At 46.3% G+C, this 21,773-nt stretch overlaps 1 protein-coding gene across 1 annotated transcript; it reads right to left on the minus strand.

Annotated features, from left to right (window-relative positions):
- Positions 1 to 871: 871 nt before the first annotated feature.
- Positions 872 to 11,434, minus strand: Serping1 (serpin family G member 1). Its single transcript, XM_013122156.3, has 8 exons — positions 11,354 to 11,434; positions 10,791 to 10,865; positions 9,105 to 9,768; positions 7,560 to 7,694; positions 4,978 to 5,181; positions 4,654 to 4,790; positions 2,751 to 2,970; positions 872 to 1,358 (listed from the first exon to the last, which is right to left on the minus strand). The coding sequence occupies exons 2-8, from the start codon at positions 10,839 to 10,841 to the stop codon at positions 1,105 to 1,107; spliced, it is 1,665 nt and encodes a 554-aa protein (XP_012977610.1). The 5' UTR covers positions 10,842 to 10,865; positions 11,354 to 11,434; the 3' UTR covers positions 872 to 1,104.
- Between the last annotated feature and the right edge of the window lie 10,339 nt (positions 11,435 to 21,773).

Raw genomic sequence — 21,773 nt, forward strand, 5'->3', positions numbered from 1 at the left:
TATTGTTATTCTTACTGTTACTGTCTTTATTGGGGTGTGTGTGTAGCTTATGTGTATTTGTATAGTGCACTATGTGTGTGTATGTAGGATGTATGTGTGGTGTGTGTGTATGGTATGTGCATGTGTGTGGGGTGTATGTGTATTGTGTGTGTGTCTATGGGTAAGTGTTGTGTGTGTGTATGTATGAAATGCGTAAGTGTGGGGGCATATGTATATTGTATGTGTGTATGTGTGTGTCTATGGTATTTGTGTGTGTGTGAATGATATGTGTATGTGTGTGTCTATGGGTAAATGTTGTGGTGTGTGTAGGTTATAGAAGAGCTTTTGAAAGTTGGTTCTCTCCTACTGTGGAATCAGGGGATTGAACTTAGGTTATCCGGCTTATGCAGCAAGCATTTTCCGCTGCTAAGTCATCGCCTTGGTTTTTCTTAAGGAAAAGCTCAGAGCAACAGCTTTCTAGGGAGAATTGCTGAAAGTCTCTCTACAACCACTTAGACAGACTGGAAATGTGGGAGAGCCATTCATGTGTTCTTACATGCACTCTTTGCAGAGTGACTTTGAGGGTCTTGTCCTTAAGAGGCAGAGAGTCTGTCCTTCCATGAATTTGAGCTGGGTAGACCAACCGATCAGTGGAATTAAGCAGCTGTGATGCTACTTTTCTTCCTGGCTTCACATTCAAGAAGCCTTGTAGCCAGGTGGTGGTGGCTCACACCTTTAATCTTAGCACTTAGAAGGCAGAGGCAGGTGATCCTTGAGTTCAAGGCCAGGCTGGGGGAGGGAGGGGAGGAGAAAGAGAGGGAGAAGAGAGAGAGACAGAGAGAGGGACAGACAGAGACAGAGAGACAGAGAGAATAAATGGCCACAAGGCAAGTAAGAGAAGAAATGTCTGCACGTTTTATTGTAGAGTCTGGTAAACTTGAACCATAAAGCTGCACACAGTGGTTTAGAGAGCATGTTGGTGCCATGGGGTTGGTGGATGAAAACAGTTCCCTCTGCCTGAGCCTAAGTCTGGCAGTGGCTAGGGAAGGAAGGCAGCGGCAAGGCATTAACTGGCTGAGCTGAAGCCTGGGTAGCAGGGCTTACTCAAGCCTCCTGCTGCCTGTCTCAGGCCCTGGGGTCATGTATCCGACCCATGAAGACTGGGAACTTGTGCTGCTGGTCCCAGAGCAGGAAGAGGAAGGGTTGCTGCACTTCGAAGATGATTAAGTTTCGGGCCACAGAGACGGCTGAGGCTGCAGCTGCCTCCACACCGGTCTCTGTCAGCTCTAGTGCGGTCTGGTGCTTCATGGCAGACACCTGAAGATCTGGGTCCTCAGTTAGCCCACAAAGGTTGAGATCGTAAGTGAAGTCAAAGAATTCTAGGGCAAAACAAGGAAAAAAACAAAACCAGAGGTCAGTAGGAGCTGGGTGGACACACACCTTTAATCCCAGTACAGGCAGGGGCAGGCAGATCTCTGTGAGTTTCAGGACAGCCAGGACAGCCAGGGTTACGCAGAGAAACCTTATCTTGGAACAACAACAAAACAAACTAACAAACAAACCAGAGATCAGCAGTAAACTCTTGGTGGGTGGAGATTCTGCTCTTAAATTTTCTGGGTTAGTCTTAAATTCCTCTAGTCTCTTGCTTCTCAGTGTCTGCGTCATCCCTCCTGGTCTTGGAAGTGGATATTGTGTTAAGTGGGAACCCCTGTTAGCAGGCCCAACTACCACTCTCAAGAGGTGAGAGGCTTCAGTCTGCCCACCACAAACTGTCCACTGAAAAAAAATGACATATTATTTCCTTGTCTCCAGGGACTTTGAGAAACAAATAGAGATGGATAATATGCTAGAAAGTGAGATCATATAAGGGTATAATGCTAGTAAGAAATATATATTGGTCTCCACCCCAAATTCCTGACAAAGAACTCCTGAAACCTTAACATTTCCTTAGCAACAGGCGTGCTGGCAGCACATTGTGTGTGTGTGTGTGTGTGTGTGTGTGTGTGTGTGTGTGTGTGTGTGTGCGCGTGTGCGCGCGTGTTTTGTTGTTTTTCCTGAGACAGGGTTTCTCTGTGTAGCTGCCCTGGCAGAACTCTGTCTGTAGACCAGACTAGCCTTGAACCCTTGAACTCACAGAGATCTTCCTTCCTCTGCCTTCTAAGTGCTGGGATTAAAGGTGTGCATCGACGCCACTACCACCCCAGCTAATATTTGGTTTTTGATCCCTGTTTTTAAAGCTCTAGCAATTCCTCAGTACTAGGCTTATCTTTTAGTCTATTATTTGGTTCCTGATCCTGACTTTGGAAAAATCAGATTATACATTAGGTGATTAAGTTGTTAGGACAGAAAATGAGTTACAGATCTAGCTAGGGATGAAGCCACAGGTTAGAAAGGGGTGCTTCCAAAGTTTCACCCAAACTCAGGAACCCCAGACTCATATCTAGATGGATCTGAGTTTATTCTGTGAAGTGGTTGACGAGTAAATGTGGCCAGGAAGTAAATATCCACAATTCACAGCCCATCTGGGTCACCTGTTCCAGTGAGCCCCAGCAGAAATATCCCAGAGAGCTGGAGATCTGGTTTGACTCCAACTAGTTCAAAGGTAAGTCACATATAGTTTCTGTCTTCTCAGTGACCTTTGACTCACATGGTTGAGGGGTAAACTCATGTTACAGGTGAAGAAAAGTACTCTAGACTAACAGCAACTTTTTAGCATCCCTTTCCCCCTTCTGCTCGTGACCCAGGAGAAACCTCAAGTGGCCAGGGCTCACCCATTTTCTCCATGACTGACAGCATGTCTTGGCTGCTCTTTACTTTGATTCGAGGCATCATCAGGTAGGTGGGCTGGTATTTAGACAGTGCCAGCTTCTTCATGATGGCTTTGAAGACAGTGGGGGTGAGTGCCTCTTCCATGTCTTCAAGTTTGTGCTTCTGGCTCTGGGGCACCATGATCACAAAGCTCAGGTTGTGAGAGAGCTGCAGCTGTCCCACCTAGAGAGTATGAGACAGACTGCATTAGCTCTTCCAACCCAAGCTCTTTGCTGTCCTCCCCCATGCCCCGCGCTCCAAGACTGTCTTCTAGAGTGTGCTGCTTCAATAAGCACCAGCCGGACCTGACTGCCATGATGTGCCATGAAATGGGGCTGCCAGTCGGTCAGACTAAAGTGCACCGGTCCTGCTGAGGGCTCAAGGAACGAACACAAGTTTTAGATTATACTTCGGCTAGCTATGTAATAACAACACAGAGGGGTTTGCTTTCCCTCTCTCCCTCTTTCCCTGCCTCCCTTCCTTCCATAGGGTATTATGCAACCCAGGATGGGTTCAAACCAACAGAAGATGATCCTGAACCTTCCTCCTGTTCTTCCTCCCCCTCCCAACATGCTCCCCCCCCTCTCTCCCTTTCCCTCTCCCTCCCCCTTGTTTTTTGAGACAGGGTTTCTCCGTATAACAGCCCTGGTTGTCCTGGAACTTGTTTTGTAGACCAGGGTGGCCTTGAACTCACAGATATGCGTCTGCCTCTGCCTCCTGAGTGCTGGGATTAAAGATGTGAGCCATCACCGCCCAGCTGACCCTAAACTACTGATCCCTCTGTCTTCACCTTCTACATGGTAGGATTACAGGTACATACTACCACAGTTAGTTTTATGAGGTGTGGGGGATCAAACCTTCTTTTTTTTGACAGGGTCTTATATAATGCTGGCTGTCCTGGAATGTGGTATGTAGACTAGGCTGGCCTTGAACTCACAGAAAATTATCTGCCTCTGCCTCCAGAGAGCTAGGATTAAAGGCATGCACCACCAAGTCCAGCTTGGTTGAGCTCCCTAGTCTGTCTTTTCTCTCTCCCTACCCACTAGAATTATGTTGTTCAGTTTCTGCTAAAGAACTTAATTCAGCTTGCCATGGTTACACACATCTTTGATCCCAGCACTCGGGAGGCAGAGGCGGGTGGATCTCTGAGTTCCAGGCCATCCTGGTCTATGGAGTGAGTTTCAGGACTGTCAGGGCCACACAGAAAAACCTTGTCTCCAAAGAACAAAAAACAAAACAAAAAATTAACACCCGTTTAGACATATACTTAACGCATATCTGCACATATACAATGATATTGCTATGAGTATACTTATACATATACATAACTGTACATACAACAGTGTACACACACAGAGGACATAGAGAGCTACCAGTGTACCCAACGTGGTGGCTGCTAAGAGAGAGAGATGCACAGAATTTAAAAAAGACTCACTTTGCCGGGCGTTGGTGACGCACACCTTTAATCCCAGCACTTGGGAGGCAGAGGCAGGTGGGTCTCTGTAAGTTTGAGACCAGCCTGGACTACCAAGCAAGTTCCAGGACAGCCTACAAAGCCACAGAGAAACCCTGTCTCAAAAAACCAAAAAAAAAAAAAAAAAAAGACTCACTTTTTTGCCATTTGATGCAGTAGAGATGAGTGAAGAAACTTTAGAATCATGTCTAGACTCCTGTCTTCCAGCCTAAACTTCCCTGCCTCCAAAACTAGAGAGAGGAGAAGGAGAAAAGAGGATGGGACTACTAGATGGACGAAATAGAAACGGGAAATTTGCAAGCAGACACTTCATAATGATAGGGCCATTGCAGAAAGGAAGTCAGGACACTCTGATATGTCTGAAGCAGGAACGGGAAGAGTCAAGAACTTACTTTGGCCTTCAAAGTCTGGTCACTGAAATGGGCCATCGGGTACTTTTTGCTACTCATCATGGGCACTTTAATCACAGAGTTTTTGTAGCGGAAAGATGCCTTCCCAGTTTTCTCTTCAAACGCTTTCTTCCACTTGGCTAAAGGAAGAAAGGGTAGCTGGAATGGCGGTGGGGACAAAGAGTGTAAGGCCCTGTTAGGGAAGGGTCGGGCAGTGGCATAGGAATGCGGCCACCGTGGAACTGTGAGTCGGGCAGGATGTGAAGACAGGACTGGATGGGAGGCAGAGCTGTGTCAGGCACACTGCCTGCCTGACATTTTCCTTACCATTCAAGTAGACAGCATTCAGCAAGACAAGGCGGGTGTCAGAGGGCAGGCTGTCCAGCAGCTTGATGATCTTGTGGTTGGTGTTCTCAGCCACCCAGGTGTTGATGAGTTCTAAGTTAGCATCACTGTCCAGGCCCAGGACTCTGGGGCTGCTTCCATATAGGCTCTGAGAGGCATTCACATAAATGTCCCTTATGGCCAGGTCTGAGGGGCAGGACAAGAGAGGGAAGTATGAGTCCTCTAGACAATCCAAGCCACCTTCAAAGAGCAAGTGTGAAGTGGTCACATATGTTTTAGTTTTCCTTGTTTAGTTTTTTTTTTTTTTCTTTTCTGAGGCAGGGTCTCACTATGCAACTCCGGCTAGCCTAGAACTTGTATACACCGGACTGGCCTGGAACTCACAGAGACTTGCCTGCCTCTGCCTCCTGAGTGCGGAGATTAAAGGCCATCACATTTGTTGAGGTTTCCATGGTTCTTCTTGCTCACTCCAATAAAGACAAAATGCTAGTGCAGGGCCAGCCCACTCCTCCATTATATGCAAATTTATTGTAAGCAAATCAGACTTAAGAAAACAAATCTCGAGCTCAGAACAGCAAATCCACTCCTAGGTATGTCTGCTGCTTCTGCAGCTAGTGACAGTACTTAGCTAGACAACTTCCTATGACACAGCTTGCCCTTGACTGTCCCCTCTGTCCTTTCCATGTCCCACAGGAATAGACTCGACTTTGAAGCCTCAGTGGAAGTTCATGACAAGACTTCCTGACTGTGCTCTCATGGCCCAAGTCCACTGGAGAAAATGTGAGAGCTTGGAAGAATAGACTGTTTTACTGCACTAAATAGATCAAAGTATTTTTCCAGGCTTGGTTGATACTGCATGCAGTCTGATATCCAGACCTTAGCAGAACTATGGATGTGATGAAGGTAGCTCTAAAATACTGAATGTAGTGGAATTGTTCATTAACTGGACAGGACAAAAGATACCACTGGTTGTTAGTAGATAAGTAAAGTAGTATGTATTGAAATCTCTGAGCCAAATTTTTTTTCATATCAAAAAGATACATTTTAATGCCGGGTGTGGGGGAACATGCCATTAACCCAAAAACTTGGTAGGCAGAGGTATGAGGAGCTCTGTGATGTCAAGGCAGGCACAGTTGACATAGAGAGGTCCAAGATAGCTAGGACTACATAGTGACATCCTGTTGAGAGAGAAAGGAGGAGGGACTGAGATTTTAGGTAATCTCCTTTCCTATTTTATTTCCCTATATCTTCTCAGTTTTTAACAAATACAACTTTCTTTCTTTTAAATTGTTTATTTATTTATTTATTTATTTTTATTTTATATGCATTGGTGTTTTGCCTGCATGTATGTCTGTGTGAGGGTGTCAGATCCCCTGGAACTGGAGTTACACACAGTTGTGGGCTGCCATGTAGATGCTCGGGATTGTACCTGGGTCCTCTGGAAGAGCAGCCGGTGCTCTTACCTGCTGAGTCATTTCTCCAGCTCAAATATGGCTTTCATAGTTAAAAAATAAAAGAAAAAGCCAAGCATGATAACACATGTCTATAAGCTCAGCAACTTAGACCAGAGACTTGCCAAAAAGTGAGGTTATACCTTTAATTCCAGCACTCAGAGGCAGAGGCAGGCTGACTCTGTGAGATCGAGGCCAGCCTGGTCTATGTAGTGAGTTCCAGGACAGTCAGGGCAGTTACACAGAGAAACCCTGTCTTGAAAAAAATGAGGCTACAAAGCAAGGCTATCTCAGGACATAAGTAAACAGAGGAAGAGGACTGGGAATGTAGCTCACTGGTAACACCATGTGGCATGCACACGGACCTGGGTTTAATTCCAAGTACCACAAAGAAGAAAGGAAAGATAGGAGACAATATTTTCATATACATATCAACACCAATCAGACAAACAAAAATCCAAAAGCGAGGGGTTAGATGATTCTGATTTTTAACTTTGAAAGCAATCGAGCTTTGTTTTCAAAGTCATAAGCGGGCTCCCGTGAGGCAGGCAGGAGTGCTGAGTCCTGCAGGTCCACCTTCCTCTCATAGGAAGGGTGCCTCCCACCCCATACCAGCCATTCTGATACCCCATCCCCACCACCTCCTGAGCAGCTCTGCAGAAATGGCCAGCTCTAGGGTCCCAAGTTTAAAAACAACCACGCCAGATTATCTGTGAAGTTTCTTCTCCTTATTTACTGCTTGCTGGTATCATCTACCTAACACAACCATGTGAATGGTAACAGCATAGAAGTACAAAGAGTGAGTCTGAAGACTTAACCTATAACTTAGCAAAACACATTGTTCTATGCTCCTAACTCTAACCTTCTAGCTTCTAACCTCTAGAGGTGTCTAGCCCTGCTGTGAACAGTTAGATAGGACTTTCTTACTCTAAAGAACGGACAAATGCAAATGATTTGCCCAGGTCTCAGAGGGAGGAGAGTCCAGCTCTTGGAGTCACTGAATGTACTGCTGAGACCCCCATCTACTCACCCCCAGTATAGTCCCTCCACCCTCCTTCCCAGGCCTTCTCCTCCAGAATCCTCCAGAACTTACTGTCTGTCCTGTACGCTCACCTGGGTTGTGGAAGATCTGTGACACAGAAGTCACACCTTTGGACGAAAAGGCTCTCAGAGCCTCGTGGACGCAGGCAAAATCCTTGGGGTAGGAAAGGACATCCTCTAAATTGCTCTTGGTGCTGTCTCCAGCCCCTACAACAGAGATAGAGAGAGATAAGGGTTCTTGGGGGAGGTACGGGAGGCCCACTATTTGGTGCTAGGGCCTCGGACTGGCGAGAATGGAGGGTGTTTCCTGCTAAGGTGGGGTTCCAGAGCGTCAGAACTGTATTCTGGAAGACAGTTCATGGGTCAGGAAGAAGGTGGTGGGAGGTGCTGAGTCATCCTGCTTCACTTTCCCAGGGCTTCAAACATCCTCCTTCCCTGCTTCTCCTCCTTTGTAAGCCACACACATCTTTCTAAGCACTGCTCCACCATTTAGATGGTCTGGATTTACAAAGGGGCATCCTATAAGCAGAGGTATTTAATCACTGTTATAAGAGACCATTAAACACTTAACTGTGCATGTCTTCTCTGCTACAACAGCTAAAATCTGTCTAGAGCATTTCTTCTAGTCCAGGTACTCCAAAGCTTCTCCTATGCTATTAAATGATTACCCAACTTTTACATAAGATACTCACTTTCCTATTAGATAGAGGGGGCCTTGAAGTTTCAGAGATTGTGTTATTAATGCATTTAAAGCCACAGAGCTAATAAGTGAAAGATGAAGGCAGGATTTAAACTGAAATGAATGGAACCAACTGACTAGAAAGGACCTCCCCGGAGATTTTAAGGATGTCTGAGGACAGCCTGGTTGTCATACCTGGAGAGTCAGGTGCTACCAGCATCTCACCCACTATGGTGAGATGTTAGGATTTTGGGATGTCAGGAGAAGGGGTCTTCCGTGCGCAGTCTCTAAGAGCCTTCCTGTAATTTTCCTTGCTGGGATGTGAGGGGTGCCATCTCTCTCTCTCTCTCTCTCTCTCTCTCTCTCTCTCTCTCTCTCTCTCTCTGTGGTAATTTGCCTTTCCTAGAAGAATCACTCTATTTTTTTTTTTGAGACAGGGTTTCTCTGTGTAGCTTTGGAGCCTATCCTGGCACTCGTTCCACAGACCAGGCTGTCCTTGAACTCACAGAGATCCACTTGCCTCTGAGAATCACTCTTACGAAGGCAGAAAGTTTTTTACCTCCCAGAGAGTCACGGCACCATAGTATCAGATATCACCATCTCTACTTAACATTGAGAACGCCCACTCAAGAGAGCTAGAAAGTGCATTATCATGATTCCATCTTAGGTTTCATCTCCCTTATCACCTTCCATTGCTTTGAACGGTGACTGGTGAATAGGGCCTGATTCTATATGTTGTTAATGAGCCCATAGCATTTTTATAAGCAATAGTACGTAATTAAATTATTGCTAAATAAAGCAGCATTTAAGAATGAAGACCTACCACCCCACCCTGTAGACTATTTTACAGCTCCTTTCCATAGGCTCGCAGAGGTGTGAGATTGGTGATCCCTATGAAAGGGTCCCATGTACATCCTGGGTGGAAGTCAGAGTCTTACCAAGAAGGACCTGTGTGAGGAGGCTTGCAATGCTGAATGGCGAGAAGGCCATGTTGGTCTCAGCCTTCTTGGTGGCTGAGAAGGCATGATAGAGCCTCACAGAAAACTCTGTCAAAGCCTCTGCCAGCGTAACCTCTGAGGAGCCTCTGTCTAAATCAGAGCACTGAGCCAGGGGCCCTGGGCAGAAGGGCTCAGTGGGAGCCTGGGTGGGAGAATCCGTGGTTGTGGAAGGCTGGCTGGTGGGACCCATGGGGAACTGTCTGGAAGGATCTGTGGCTGTGGAAGGCTGGCTGGAAGGATCCATGGAGGACTGGCTGGAAGAATTTATAGGGGGCTGGCTGGGAGAATTTATAGGGGGCTGGCTGGGAGAATTTAAAGGGGGCTGGCTGGAAGGATTTATAGGGGGCTGGCTGGAAGGATTTATAGGGGGCTGGCTGGGAGAATCCATGGGTTGCTGTGCAGTCGGTTGACTGGGCTGGATGAAGGACTGGGTGGTGTTGGCTGTGGATTTGGTGGATGCATTGGTTGTTGGCCCGGTAGAAGACTGTACTGTATGCTTGATGGGACTCCATGGATCGTCTCTCTCAGGAAAGATGTCTCTGCTTTCCTCTTGAGTGACCAATGGATCCTGGGTGCTGTGGCTGGTATCTGAGAAGGCTCTATCCTATGATTCAAGAAAACAGGGTTTCATTTCTTAGTGATCCATATTCCCCTCAACCACTCCAAGCAGGAAGACTGTGAGAACACAGTACCAGTTGCTTTTGGTATAGCCTGGCAGAAATAGGCAATGCTGGGGGAATTCTCAACAGGAGACATGAGGTAATTCCAATTTGGTTATCAGTTATCTGGGTCAGTGACCACCGTGAAAGAAGTTGTTTCTTGTAAATATCTACTTGTTTTGACTCACTTGCCAGGGTAGTATGAACATTTGCATTTGTGAGCCTTCTTTTAGGCCTGTGGACCTTCAAAGAGTGGATGTGGTATACCGGTGGGTATTGAAAACAATTAGTATAGGGAAAGGGAAGACGGGAAGGGTGGAAATTAGGTGTAATGGCACAACCCATAACCTCAGTCATCTAGGCGTTTGGGAGGTGGAGACAGAAGGATCTCTTTATGGGCAGTGTTTTCAGAAGCGGAAAGGAAAGTGTGTAAAATCCAGATCCCTTGCTCAACCGGACATCATGTGCTGACTCCCAAAGGTCACCCAGGATGCCAACTTCCAGCATAACACCCTGCTCATCCACCGGAAGCAAGCGCTCACTCTTTTCATGAGTTTGCTTGGTATCCTTTTCCTCCTAGGCTACTGGGACCCTGGCGCCGGCCCAGGTCTGTCCTAGCCTTCTGTCCCTGCACCCCACTTTCTATAGACCTGGCCTGGAAGAGCCTGTCACAACAGCGGCGGTGGGGGGGTGCTTTCCATAACTTGGGGCTTGTCTTGCCTTCTATGACCCAGACAAGTCTGACTGGTGAGCTGGGTGGGGTCTGTGTAGTTTCCCTTTTATATATTGGGTTAAGGAAGCCTGGAGAAGCGTCTGGCCCAAGGCCATTTAGCTAATGTATCTTCTGATATAGAACCCTCCTGTGCCCGAACTTAAGAATTCCAGAAGCTTTCCTCCCTTGCCAGGGCCTGAAGGGTTAATCCTCCCTCCTCACCCCCCCCCCCAATCTCACAGAGGGACCACTTACCCCAGCCAGCAGCAGCAGCAGGAGGGTCAGCGGGGTCAGCCTGGAGGCCATCTGGGCAGCGATGTCAGCTGCGACCTGCAAAGCCAGTTACCCTTAGAGCCAGCTTTGAGCCTAGGAGCTCAGGGGGTCCACCCCATCCCCAAGCCCGCCCCCATTCCGTTCCAGGCCTCGACCCTACTTGATGTGTTCCCGCCTCCTCCCTCTGGGGCCACCTTCTCCCTGGCTCCGCCCTCTGTTTTGTTTTCCCCAAACCGCTCCGCTTTCCCGGCACCGGCTGGCCCTTCTCTCCCTTCACGCCCAGGTTTCAGTCCATCTGTTCAATCTCCTGGGTCCTGCTTAACTAAACAATAAATCAGGGGCAGCCGGAGAGGAGGGCCAGGGCGAGCTGGGCAGCTTAGCTTTGAGGGAGGAGGAGGCAGAAGGCTCAAGTGGAAGGAAGCCTTTGGAAACTGCAGAGATAACAAACGGGGGAGGGGGGGCTGGAAAAGTGGGGGAGAAGGAGGCTGGAGACCTCCCTGCCAAGCCCTCTTGACTTTCTGTTCCTTCCCCAGAGCCCCCATTACCAAACTTGGTTCCAGTTCTTGGTCACTAGGCAGCTTCAGGGCAGACTGAGTGGACAGGCGCAGAGGATCAGCGAGGGGGGGGGGCGCTGTTTCAGCTATTGGCTGGCTCAGGACACTGCCCAGTTAAAATTTAAGGATGATTGATCACTAGTGTGAGTTCCTGTACATCAGGATGGGAAAGGTGTGGGATACACCGGGTCTGGCACCGTGGGCTAGACTAGGAGTTTAGCCTGGAGCTCCTCCCGGAGTGGGGTGGAAGCAGGGTAGGATGCAATGGGATGGGATGGGGAAGCTTGAGGGCGGCTCTCAGCGATGCACAGCCAACCATTCCTCCTGTGTTTCATCAGGACAAGAGCAGAAGAAGCATAAGCGTGTCCAGCATTTTACAGGAGATGAGCTTTTTGGATAAATGGGTAAACTAACCCCTTGGAAATAGGCCGTTTGAGAGTTAAGACACCAAGCCGTAAAAGCAGTTAAATGTCTGGTCTTTCCATCGCCGTCATTTGGAGATATGTCAGGCTTGGACCTAAGTCTCCTTAAGCCCTAATGGCTGTGGGATCATCCCCATCCCTACACATAATCAGTTGTTTCAAGTTTGAGAACAAGGAATCTGATGTTCTACCTGAGCCCGGGGTTTCAATTTCTAGTGCTATAACAAACCAAAACAACCACAAAAACCAACAACCAAAACAGAACAACAACAGTTCCAAGCCAGCCAAACAAACAAGTCCTGCCGTGTATGTATTTGTGGTTGAGTTGTCACCATGAGCCTGTTATGGGAGACCCTGGCAAGGAGGAATCCACTTAAATGTGAATTTTAAGTAAATCTCATGCAATCTTGTAATCTGCTTGTGATAAAACTTTTTGCCATTGTCGTATATCTAAAATCAGATTTTACTCAGCGTCTGTATTTTATTTGCTAAATCTGACAGTCCTACATCCCCTGCAAAGCAAGGCTGTTCTCTCCGACAACCTGATGTAGCTATGAAGTCCTGTGATCATCTAACTGCAAGCCTGACCTCTATCTGGGGTTTGCCTCCTCCAGGAAAGTTTGCCAGTGCCAAGGTTAAGTTTGGACCACATCTGGCTGATGTTGAAATTCTTGTAGTTATTAGCCCATGCTAGGGGCTAATCTATAAGCAGCCAACAGAATGAGATCCTATGTCCCAGCACTTTCTGGCTGAAGTTTCAGGGTGAACAGTAGAGAAGTAGAGAAATTTTCTTGGGTTCTAGGTCTCTTTCCTTGAGTATTTTGGTCACCACTGCCTGTGTGTCCTGGCCATTCACAGGTATCTGCATTGTAGCAGCTTTCATATTTGATGAGGCTGGAGCTGCAACTGATTGCACCACTATGTTGACAGAATTTCTTCCCTGTGTGGATCTAACTGGTGTAAAGTTGTAAATTCAGCCCTCCCCCACCAGGGGCTGCGGTGTTTATGCTCTGGATATTAGTGCTTTGCATGACTGAGCTTTGCCTCTGATTTCCTACCACACACTTCTTGCTGTGGAAGCCACAGCGTTGACAGCCACAAACAAGTGTTTGATGTGGCTCCTGGTGTCATTGCACCACAGATAATATCTGCATTTAATACTTGTATGTATCCCTATCGCCTCACATGGGCATTTTTCTGTTTAGCTCTACAGAGACTGAGCCTTTCTGGAAATTGTACTCCTAGCCTGCTCATTCACAACCCTTCTGCTAAAACTCCTATTCTTTCTTCCTGGCAGTCTCCAGCTGGTGCCAAGAGCTGGATGGAGATGAGGAATGAAGCCTGGAAATTAGATCCAAATATTTGTGGAGAATAAACATAGTAAATACTATAAAGGTGACATCTATGAACCATTACTCCGAGTAAGAAACAGGATACTGGGCTGGAGAGATGGCTCAGAGGTTAAGAGCACTGACTGTTCTTCCAAAGGTCCTGAGTTCAATTCTCAGCAACCACACGGTGGCTCACAGCTATCTGTAGTGATATCTGATGCTCCCTTATGGACTGCAGGCATATATACAGATAGAACACTAGTAATAAATAAATCTAAAAAAATCTGCTTAAAAAAAAGAAACAGGCTACTATTGACACTCCAGTTCTGTCTTGTTAGTCACAATTTCCACTGCTGTAGGACACCACCATCCTAATGCTACTGAAAGTATCTCCCTCACTCCCTTTCTTTTTCCCCTGTGGTGATAGAGATTAAATCTAGGGCCTGTATGGTAGACAAGCACTCCGCTATGCTTGTGACCGAGTCTTCAGTAGCCCTGGATGGTCCTATGACTGACTGTAAGCAAAGTTGACCTTGAACTCCTAATGCTCTCCCACTTCCCACGTGCTGAGAGTACGGGCATACACTACTACACATGGTTTGGCCCTTGAGTTTTTTGAGACAGGATCTCCCTATGTAAGCAGGCTGGCCTCAACCCCTCAAGCCTCCTGCTTCTGACTCCTGAATGCTGGAATTATAGGAGTGGACCATTGTGCCCAGTTTATGCAGTGCCGGGAACAAAATTCAGACCTCTGTACATGCTAAGCAGGTGCTGTCCACTGAGCTATACCCCCAGCCTTCACTTTGAAGTTTGTACCCTAGATACCTGACTTCTCTCACTGAAAATTACACTTTTATGTATGCATGTTCATGTGCATACATGTGTGTGAGTGGATGTGTGCTTTTGTGACACACACATCAAGACCAAAGGAAAACTTCAGATGTTGTTCCTAAGGAACCATGTGCCTTTCCTTGCCTGCCTGGAACTCTCTAGCTAAGCTGTCTGGCTCGTGAGCCCTGTGATCATCATGTTTCTTCCTCCCTAATGCTAGGATTACAAGCATGTGCCTCCAAACTGGACTTGTTCTTAAATTGTTTTCTCTTAAAAAATCAATAATCAATTAAAGTGTGTGGTGTGTGTGTGTGTGTGTGTGTGTGTGTGTGTGTGTGATGTGTCTGCAGAGAGCAGAAGAGGGCACCAGAATCTACTGGGTCTGGAGCTACAGGTAGTTATGAACTGCCCGCATGAATGCTGGGAACCAAACTTGGGTCCTGAGGACAACTTGAGGGAGTTAATGCTCTTCTACTAGTGGATCTTAGGAATCAAACTCAGGTCATTAGTCTTGGCAGCAACCTCCTTTGCCCCATTGATCCATAATTGGCCCCATGCCTATTTTTAAAAAGTGGCTTCTGGGGATTGAAGTCAGGTCCTTATATCTGCAAGGCAAACACTTTACCAACTGAGCCATCTCCAAGCTAGCTTGGCTCTCTCTGAAAAAGAAGAAGAAGAAGAAGGAGGAGGAGGAGGAGGAGAAGAAGAGAAAGAAAAAAATCAATTATAGCATGTGGCGGTGGTCTATTTTCATTTCTGCATAGTTTGCAGCTACATGCTTTCTTTTTAAATTTGAAGAAGTAAAATCTCACTGTTTCTCAGGCTGGCCTTCAGCTTCTGTACTCTTTCATCCTGCTTCATCCTGCCTCGGAGCTGGCACTGATGCATGCCATCCATTACACGTTGTTAGTTTTCAGTTATTTTGGTGTTCTGTAATTCTATTTGTTCTACTGTTGATAGACATTTGGGTTGCTTCCAGTTGCAGCCTGTTCCAAGCAATGCTACTCTAGACCTAATTGTCTTCAGTCTGTTTCTTAGGTCTTATACACAGGATTATCATGGCTAAGAGATGTTGTGCAGCCTCAACTTGACTAACATTTTCCAATGCGTCTTTACCAGGGTAGACTCTCCCAGTTTACAAAAGTATTGTGGTCATTCTTTTTATTTTTTCCTTCCCCTACTTTTTATTTGTCTCAGGCTGGTCTCGAACGCCTGATCCTCCTACTTCTGCCAGTTAAGTGCTGGGATAGTCACAGTCTATCACCCCACCCCGATAAACTTGTTTATATTTTGAGATGTCTTTCAAGACAGAATTTCTCAGTGTAGCCCTGGATGTCAAGCTAATCTCGAACTGGAGATTCCCCTGCTTCAGTCTCTTCGGTGCTGGGTTTACAGGTGTATGCCACTACAGCTGGTGTTAAATGATGACGAATTTTATATCTTCACTTGGTTATGCCAGGGTTCTGCTACTTGGTCAAACATTCTGGAGGAGTCTATATGGCTAATTGTTAAAATTATATATATTTATTTATTTTGAGGCGGAATCTCACTGTGTAGCACTAGATGGCCTGTAACTTACTATGTATACCAAGGTGGCCTCACACTCACATGGTTCTATCTGCCTCTTGCCTCACGGTGCTTGGACTAAAGGCTTGCACCATCATGCCCGGGTTACTTACTTACTTACAAGATCATTTATGTGTGTGTGTACCATGTATGTGCCACGTGTGTGCAGGTGCCCACAGAGAGCCAGAGAGGATGTCAAGTGCCTTGGAGCTAGAGTTACAGGCAGTTGTAGGCTTCCCCACATGGGTCATGAGAACTGAATCCCGTCCTCTGGGAAACAGAATTTCTTTTAACTGCTGAGCCACAGCCTTTTTTTCTTAAATTTTATTATGTTTATTTATTTATTTGTATGTACATGCAAAACTGTTTTTTTTTTCTTCTACCAATGTGGATCACAGGGGCAAAATGACCCTCTGAACCATCTAGTGTAGGGTGGTTTTTTGATGAGCTTCATATCTGAGGAAATCAAGTTGTCCTCCATGATCCAAAACGGTCTCATCCAGTCAGCCGAGGTACTAATAGAACAACCCCCGCACCCCCACTTCTCCAGCAAAGAGGAATTTTGCCAGGAGACTGCTTTTGGGTTAGCGTCCCCAGTCACATGAGATAATTCCTTAAAATAAATTTCTTTTCTATATATACACACCCTGTTGGTGCTGCTTTTCTGGAGAAAATGACTAATAGAGGCCAAACACTAAGGCTCAGTATTATGTGTTTCAAAGGCTTGTGGCAAGAGTCCCTTTCCTCTGCTCCCTGGGGTAAGGCCTCTAGCTGATAGCCTTCCTTGTCAAGACTATCAGGTATATTCCTGCTTATCAGTGAGAACTGGGTTTCATTTCCCTGGCAGCCTGGAGAATTAGCCAGACAAGAACCACCCCAAACTCTTGTTATTATGATGCCTGAATCCCACCACCCCTATGTTTATTCTGTTCCTGAGACTTCAGCCCCTGTGTGGTCCACTATGATATTCGTTATCTTCAGCATACGTGTGGCTAATTAACCACCGCTCATTTTATTTGTCCAGTGTCTGGTAGTGTATGTTAGATCACCCTCTAACTGTAGGATGAGAATCTCCCATCCCCAGGGTGAACAGGAAAGGAATAGGACAAAAGCTGCTGTTTCTGGGGGCTGGAGAGACGACTCCATGGTTAGAACAGTTACGGAATTCAGTTCCCTGCACTCACTCTGGTTGCTCATAACCACCTGTAACTCTAGCTCCGGGGGGTCCCATGCTCTCTTAGGGCCTCCACGGGCACCTGTGCTCATGTGCACACAGACAGACGCACATGCCGACGTAAAAATCACACCTCTCATCTCAAAGGGAATAAAAAAGATAGTTTATACTGGAGCCATTTTGAGTGAGTGACCATGGCCCGGGAACACAGATTTAGATTACTCCAAATTCCATGTTCTAACATGGAAGCAGTTTCACAAATGTTTTTATGGTTTTACAGAACAAAGAAAGTCATGGATGAAGACAGGTATAAGATGCACGGTGGAGCCGGGCGTTGGTGGCGCACACCTTTAATCCCAGCACTCGGGAGGCAGAGGCAGGCGGATCTCTGTGAGTTCGAGGCCAGTCTGGACTACCAAGCGAGTTCCAGGACAGCCTCCAAAGCTACAGAGAAACCCTGTCTCGAAAAACCAAAAAAAAAAAAAAAAAAAAAAAGATGCACGGTGGGCACACTCGAGAGGCAGATCTGTGGAGCTGGGGGAAGCTTTGTTTACAGGCCTAAGATGTTACCTGATGACATTCTCAGCTCGGGGATTGGAGGAAGCCAGTGTTCCACGGTTAATAGCTTCTAAGAGGTTTAATTTATTACCACGAGGTGTTGGTTCAGATACAGAATGAGCGGGGCAAGGACTGGCTGTTCCAAAAGGCTAGAACTTTCCCAGATACAGTAATGAGCTCCCGAATCTACAAAATTCCAATCCCTCTCTGCAGACAGTCTCCTTCCAGGTTTTTACTGGCTGCTGTACACAGCCAGGCACAGCTTCTTTTCAGGAATTATAATCCACACACACAAAAGTAAAACCTTTTTTTCAAAAGCTACTGTTTCTTTAAATTCTCACTAACTTCTGCTGGTGCCATAATGAAAACTCTTAGGCAATCTATTGATATCTCATTGTGGCCTTAATTTTCATTTCCTTGCTAACAAATAAGTTAGGCAACCATTCATGTTTATTGTCTGTTTTGTTTCTTGGTTTTACTGCTCATTACAATTGTTTCTGTTTCCTCCTGGCCATGCAACTAGGCACAGCCGCAGCCTGGCACAATCTTCTTACCCAGACCACTGAATCTTCCGCTTTCCCCTTCCATTTGCTCTCCAGTCCATACGTAGAATCATTAAAACGTGAGGTGGCTTTAACGGGAAACCACTCTACTGCAAAGACCCTTAAAAGGATGTCTTACCACATGAATGAGACAACCTAAAGTCTCTTCTCTGGTCTTTGAGGCTGATGTCCAAGCTGCCTCCCTGTCTAACTTCCTCTGCCTTACTCAGCTCTACTTATGCCTCCCTCCCCCAACTTCTGGAAGATTCTTGACTTTACCTTTGCTGTTCTCTGTGCCAACACTGCCTCTGCATTAACTTTCTGCATACAGGTTGGATTTTTAATTCTTGAGACAGTGTCTTACTATTATAGCTCTAGCTGACTTTAAACTTAGAGAAATCCACCTGCCTCTGCCCCCAGACTGGCATTGAAAGTGTGTGCTGTGGGCACATGGGGGAGGGCCTAGGCTCTGCCTTGGATGAAATGACAGACTTTGAGAACCCCCCCATGTAGGACCTCACCCTCCCTGGGGAGCAGAGGGGGAATGGGGTGGGGGTCTGGTGGGGGTTGGGGGAGAAGGGGAGGGAGAGGGAGCTGGGATAGACATGTGAAGCAGGCTTGTATCTAATTTAAATAAAAATAAATTTAAAAAAAAAGTGTGTGCTGATATGACCAGCTGGAATTTCTTTTTGTTGGTATTTTGTAGTGCTGAGAATAGAACTTAGAGCCTCCAGTATACTCAGCTACATCCCTAGCCCCAAGGATGGAAACTTTACTTCTTTTTAAGACTTGTTTTTAAATGTGTATAAGTGTGTGTCTGCATGTGGGTATGTGTACATGACTGTAGGGGCCCTCAGAGGCCAGAAACATCTGATTCCCCTGGAGCTGGAGTTACAGATGCTGTGAGTCCCTGATGTGGGTGTTGGGAACTGAACTCCAGTCCTTTGGAAGAACAACAAATATTCTTAACTACTGAGTCTTCTCTCCAGTCCAGGGTGGGCATGGTGGTTTGAATGACAAAGGTTTTCCATAGTCTCTGGCATTAGAATACTTGGTTCCCATTAGGAACTGTTCGGGGAGGCTTAGGAGGTGTGGCCTTGCTGGGAGATGTATGTCACTGGGGGTGCACTTTGAGGGTTCAAGAGCTGCAGGCCATTTCTGGTGCACTTTCTGTTTCCTGCTGTCTTGCCTTCTTGCTGTGAGGGTGATGGACACTTACCCTTCTGGAACTGTAAGCCCAAATAAATGCTTCCTTCTGTAAGTTGCCCTGGTCATGGTGTTTTATCACAGCAAGGAAAAAGTAACTAATACATTTGGGAACTTTACTTTTTGATTTAATTTAGTTTTTCTAGGGCAGAAATATTTCTGTTAACAGGACCAGTTTTTACTTGGGATTTTATTCCTTATATAAATTAGAGAGAATGAAGAGGAAAAATAGGTTACTTACAGAAAATAATATTCACATATGTACTCAGGTAATTTGGTGACCACAAAGATTTCAGAACATGGTAGCATTTCAACTGCATTTCTCAAAGGCTTAGTTTTATTTTCCCAGAGTCTATCAATGCCTGCTCTGCTAGACTATGAACCATGTGTCAACTTCACCACTATCTAAAAAATAGATGTATTCGTTTTCTTTCTTTTTTTCCTTTTTTTTGGTTTTTCGAGACAGGGTTTCTCTGTATTGTTTTGGAGGCTGTTGGTCCAGCCCGGCCTCGAACTCACAGAGATCCACCTGCCTCTGCCTCCCGAGTGCTGGGATTAAAGGCGTGCGCCACGAACGCCCGGCGATGTATTCGTTTTCTAAATTAACAAATACATCTTGTTTCATTGGAAGAAAGAGCAAGAGCCCCTGATGAGCAATCCCAACAATCGCTGAGAATGTTAAGCCATTGTGCCTGATAATCAGTAGTGACAACAGAGACTAGAAGAGGGTATGTGTGAACTACTTGGGACTCCACCAGTATTGAAATGCAGGGCCTTAGGGAAATGGTTCAGCGGGAAATCTGATGGCTATGCAAGCATGAGGACCCATGCTTCCCTCTCCAGCACCTACGTACAACTGTATGTATCTGTATCTTCAGCACTGGGGATGCCGTAGTGGAGATGGATGGATCCCCAGGAGTCACTGGCTAGCTAGCGATTCTCCAAAATGGCATGCTCCAGTTTCAATGAGTCCCTGTCTCAAAAAGTATGGCGTAGAATGATAGAGGAAGACATTCATTGTCAACTTCTGACGTCCTTATGTGCATGCACAGGTGATGACAACAGCACACACATGAACTTTTATGTATTCAACACACACACATTTACCTAGTTAGGGGCAGCTCAAGAATCCCCTCTGATGACCTCTAACAATTTAACAATTCCATCTTTCTGATACATCCTATCTTTCATCTGAATAAGTGAAGGGAAGAACACCAATAGCTAAGGAGAATCGAGTGATTTATTTGTTTTCCATATGGGTTTCTTATATCCTAGGCTATTCCTCAAACTTGGTATGTAGCCGAGGATAGTACTGAACTTCTGACCTTCCTGCCTCTACTTTCTAATTGCTGAGGTTACAGGTGTGTACCACCATTCTCACTCTATGTGGCAAAGGGGACTGAGCCAAGGACTTCCTGTATGTGCAGAGAGCACTCTACCAATCAATCTTACATCTCCGCTTTGACAAAGAGGTATTAAGAGAAGCTGGCTCCCCCAAATCCTCCCTTTTATCCCCTCCAAGTTTATCCATGAGATCTTAACTATTTTCCTTTCCTGGGGTCCTCCATGTGTGTCCCCCCTTTTACCTAGTTTCTCTAGTGCTGTGGATTGTAGTCTGGTTATCCTTTGCTTTATGTCTAATATCTACTTATGAGTGAGTACATACCGGGTTTGTCTTTCTGGGTCTGGGTTACCTCACTCAGGATGCTTTTTTCCTAGTTCCATCCATTTGCCAGCAAATTTCAAGAAGCCATTTTTTTTTTTACTGCTGAGTATTATTCCATTGTGTAAATGGACTACATTTTCTTTATTCATTTTTTGGTTGAAGGGCAGCTAAGGTTGTTTCCAGGTCCTGGCTATTACAAATTTTGCTGCTATGAACACAGCTGAGCAAATGTCCTTGTGGTGTGAGTGTGCATCCTTTGGATATATGCCCAAGAGTGGTATAACTGAGGTAGACCAATTCCCAATTTTCTGACAAACTGCCATGCTGATTTGCAAAGTGGTTGTACAAGTTTACACTTCCACCAGCAATGGAGGAGTGTTCCTCTTACTCTACATCCTCTCCAGCATAGGAGGGACAGAGGGGGAGAGCAATGAAAGACGTATCTCAATAGAGGGAGCCATTATGGTATTAGGGAGAAACCTGGTACTAGAGAAATTCTCAGGAATACACAAAGATGATCTCAGCTAAGACTCTTAGCAATAATGGAGAGGGGGCCTGAACGGGCCTTCCCATTTAATCAGATTAGTGACTGCCCTAATTGTTATCATGGAACCTACATGCAGTAACTGATGGGAGCAGATGCAGTGACCCACAACCAAGCACTGGGCTGAGCGCCTGGAGTTCAGCTGAAGAGAGGGAGGAGGGATCATATGAACAAGGGGGGGGGTCAAGGGCATGATGGGGAAAACCACAGAGACAGCTGACCTGAGCTAGTGGGAGCTCATGGACTATGGACTGACAGCAGGGGAACCTGCATGGGACTGAACTTGGTCCTCTGAATGTGGGTGACAGTTATGTGGCTTGATCTGTTGGGGGGCCCTGGCAGTGGGACCCAGACCTATCCCCAGGTTCATGAACTGGCTTTTTGGGGCCCATTCCCTATGGTGGGTACCTTGCTCAGCTTTGATATGGGGTAGGGGTGGGGCCTTGATCCTGCCTCTCAGCTTGGCATGCCAGGCTTTGTTGACTCTCCAGGGAAGTACTTGCCCTCTCTGAAGAGTGGAAAGGGAGGGAAGGGGGGAGGTGGGGCTTAGAGGAGGGGAGGGAGATGGAAC

The sequence above is a fragment of the Mesocricetus auratus genome, unplaced genomic scaffold (assembly GCF_017639785.1).
Source record: "Mesocricetus auratus isolate SY011 unplaced genomic scaffold, BCM_Maur_2.0 Super-Scaffold_100004, whole genome shotgun sequence".
Lineage (NCBI taxonomy): Eukaryota > Metazoa > Chordata > Mammalia > Rodentia > Cricetidae > Mesocricetus > Mesocricetus auratus.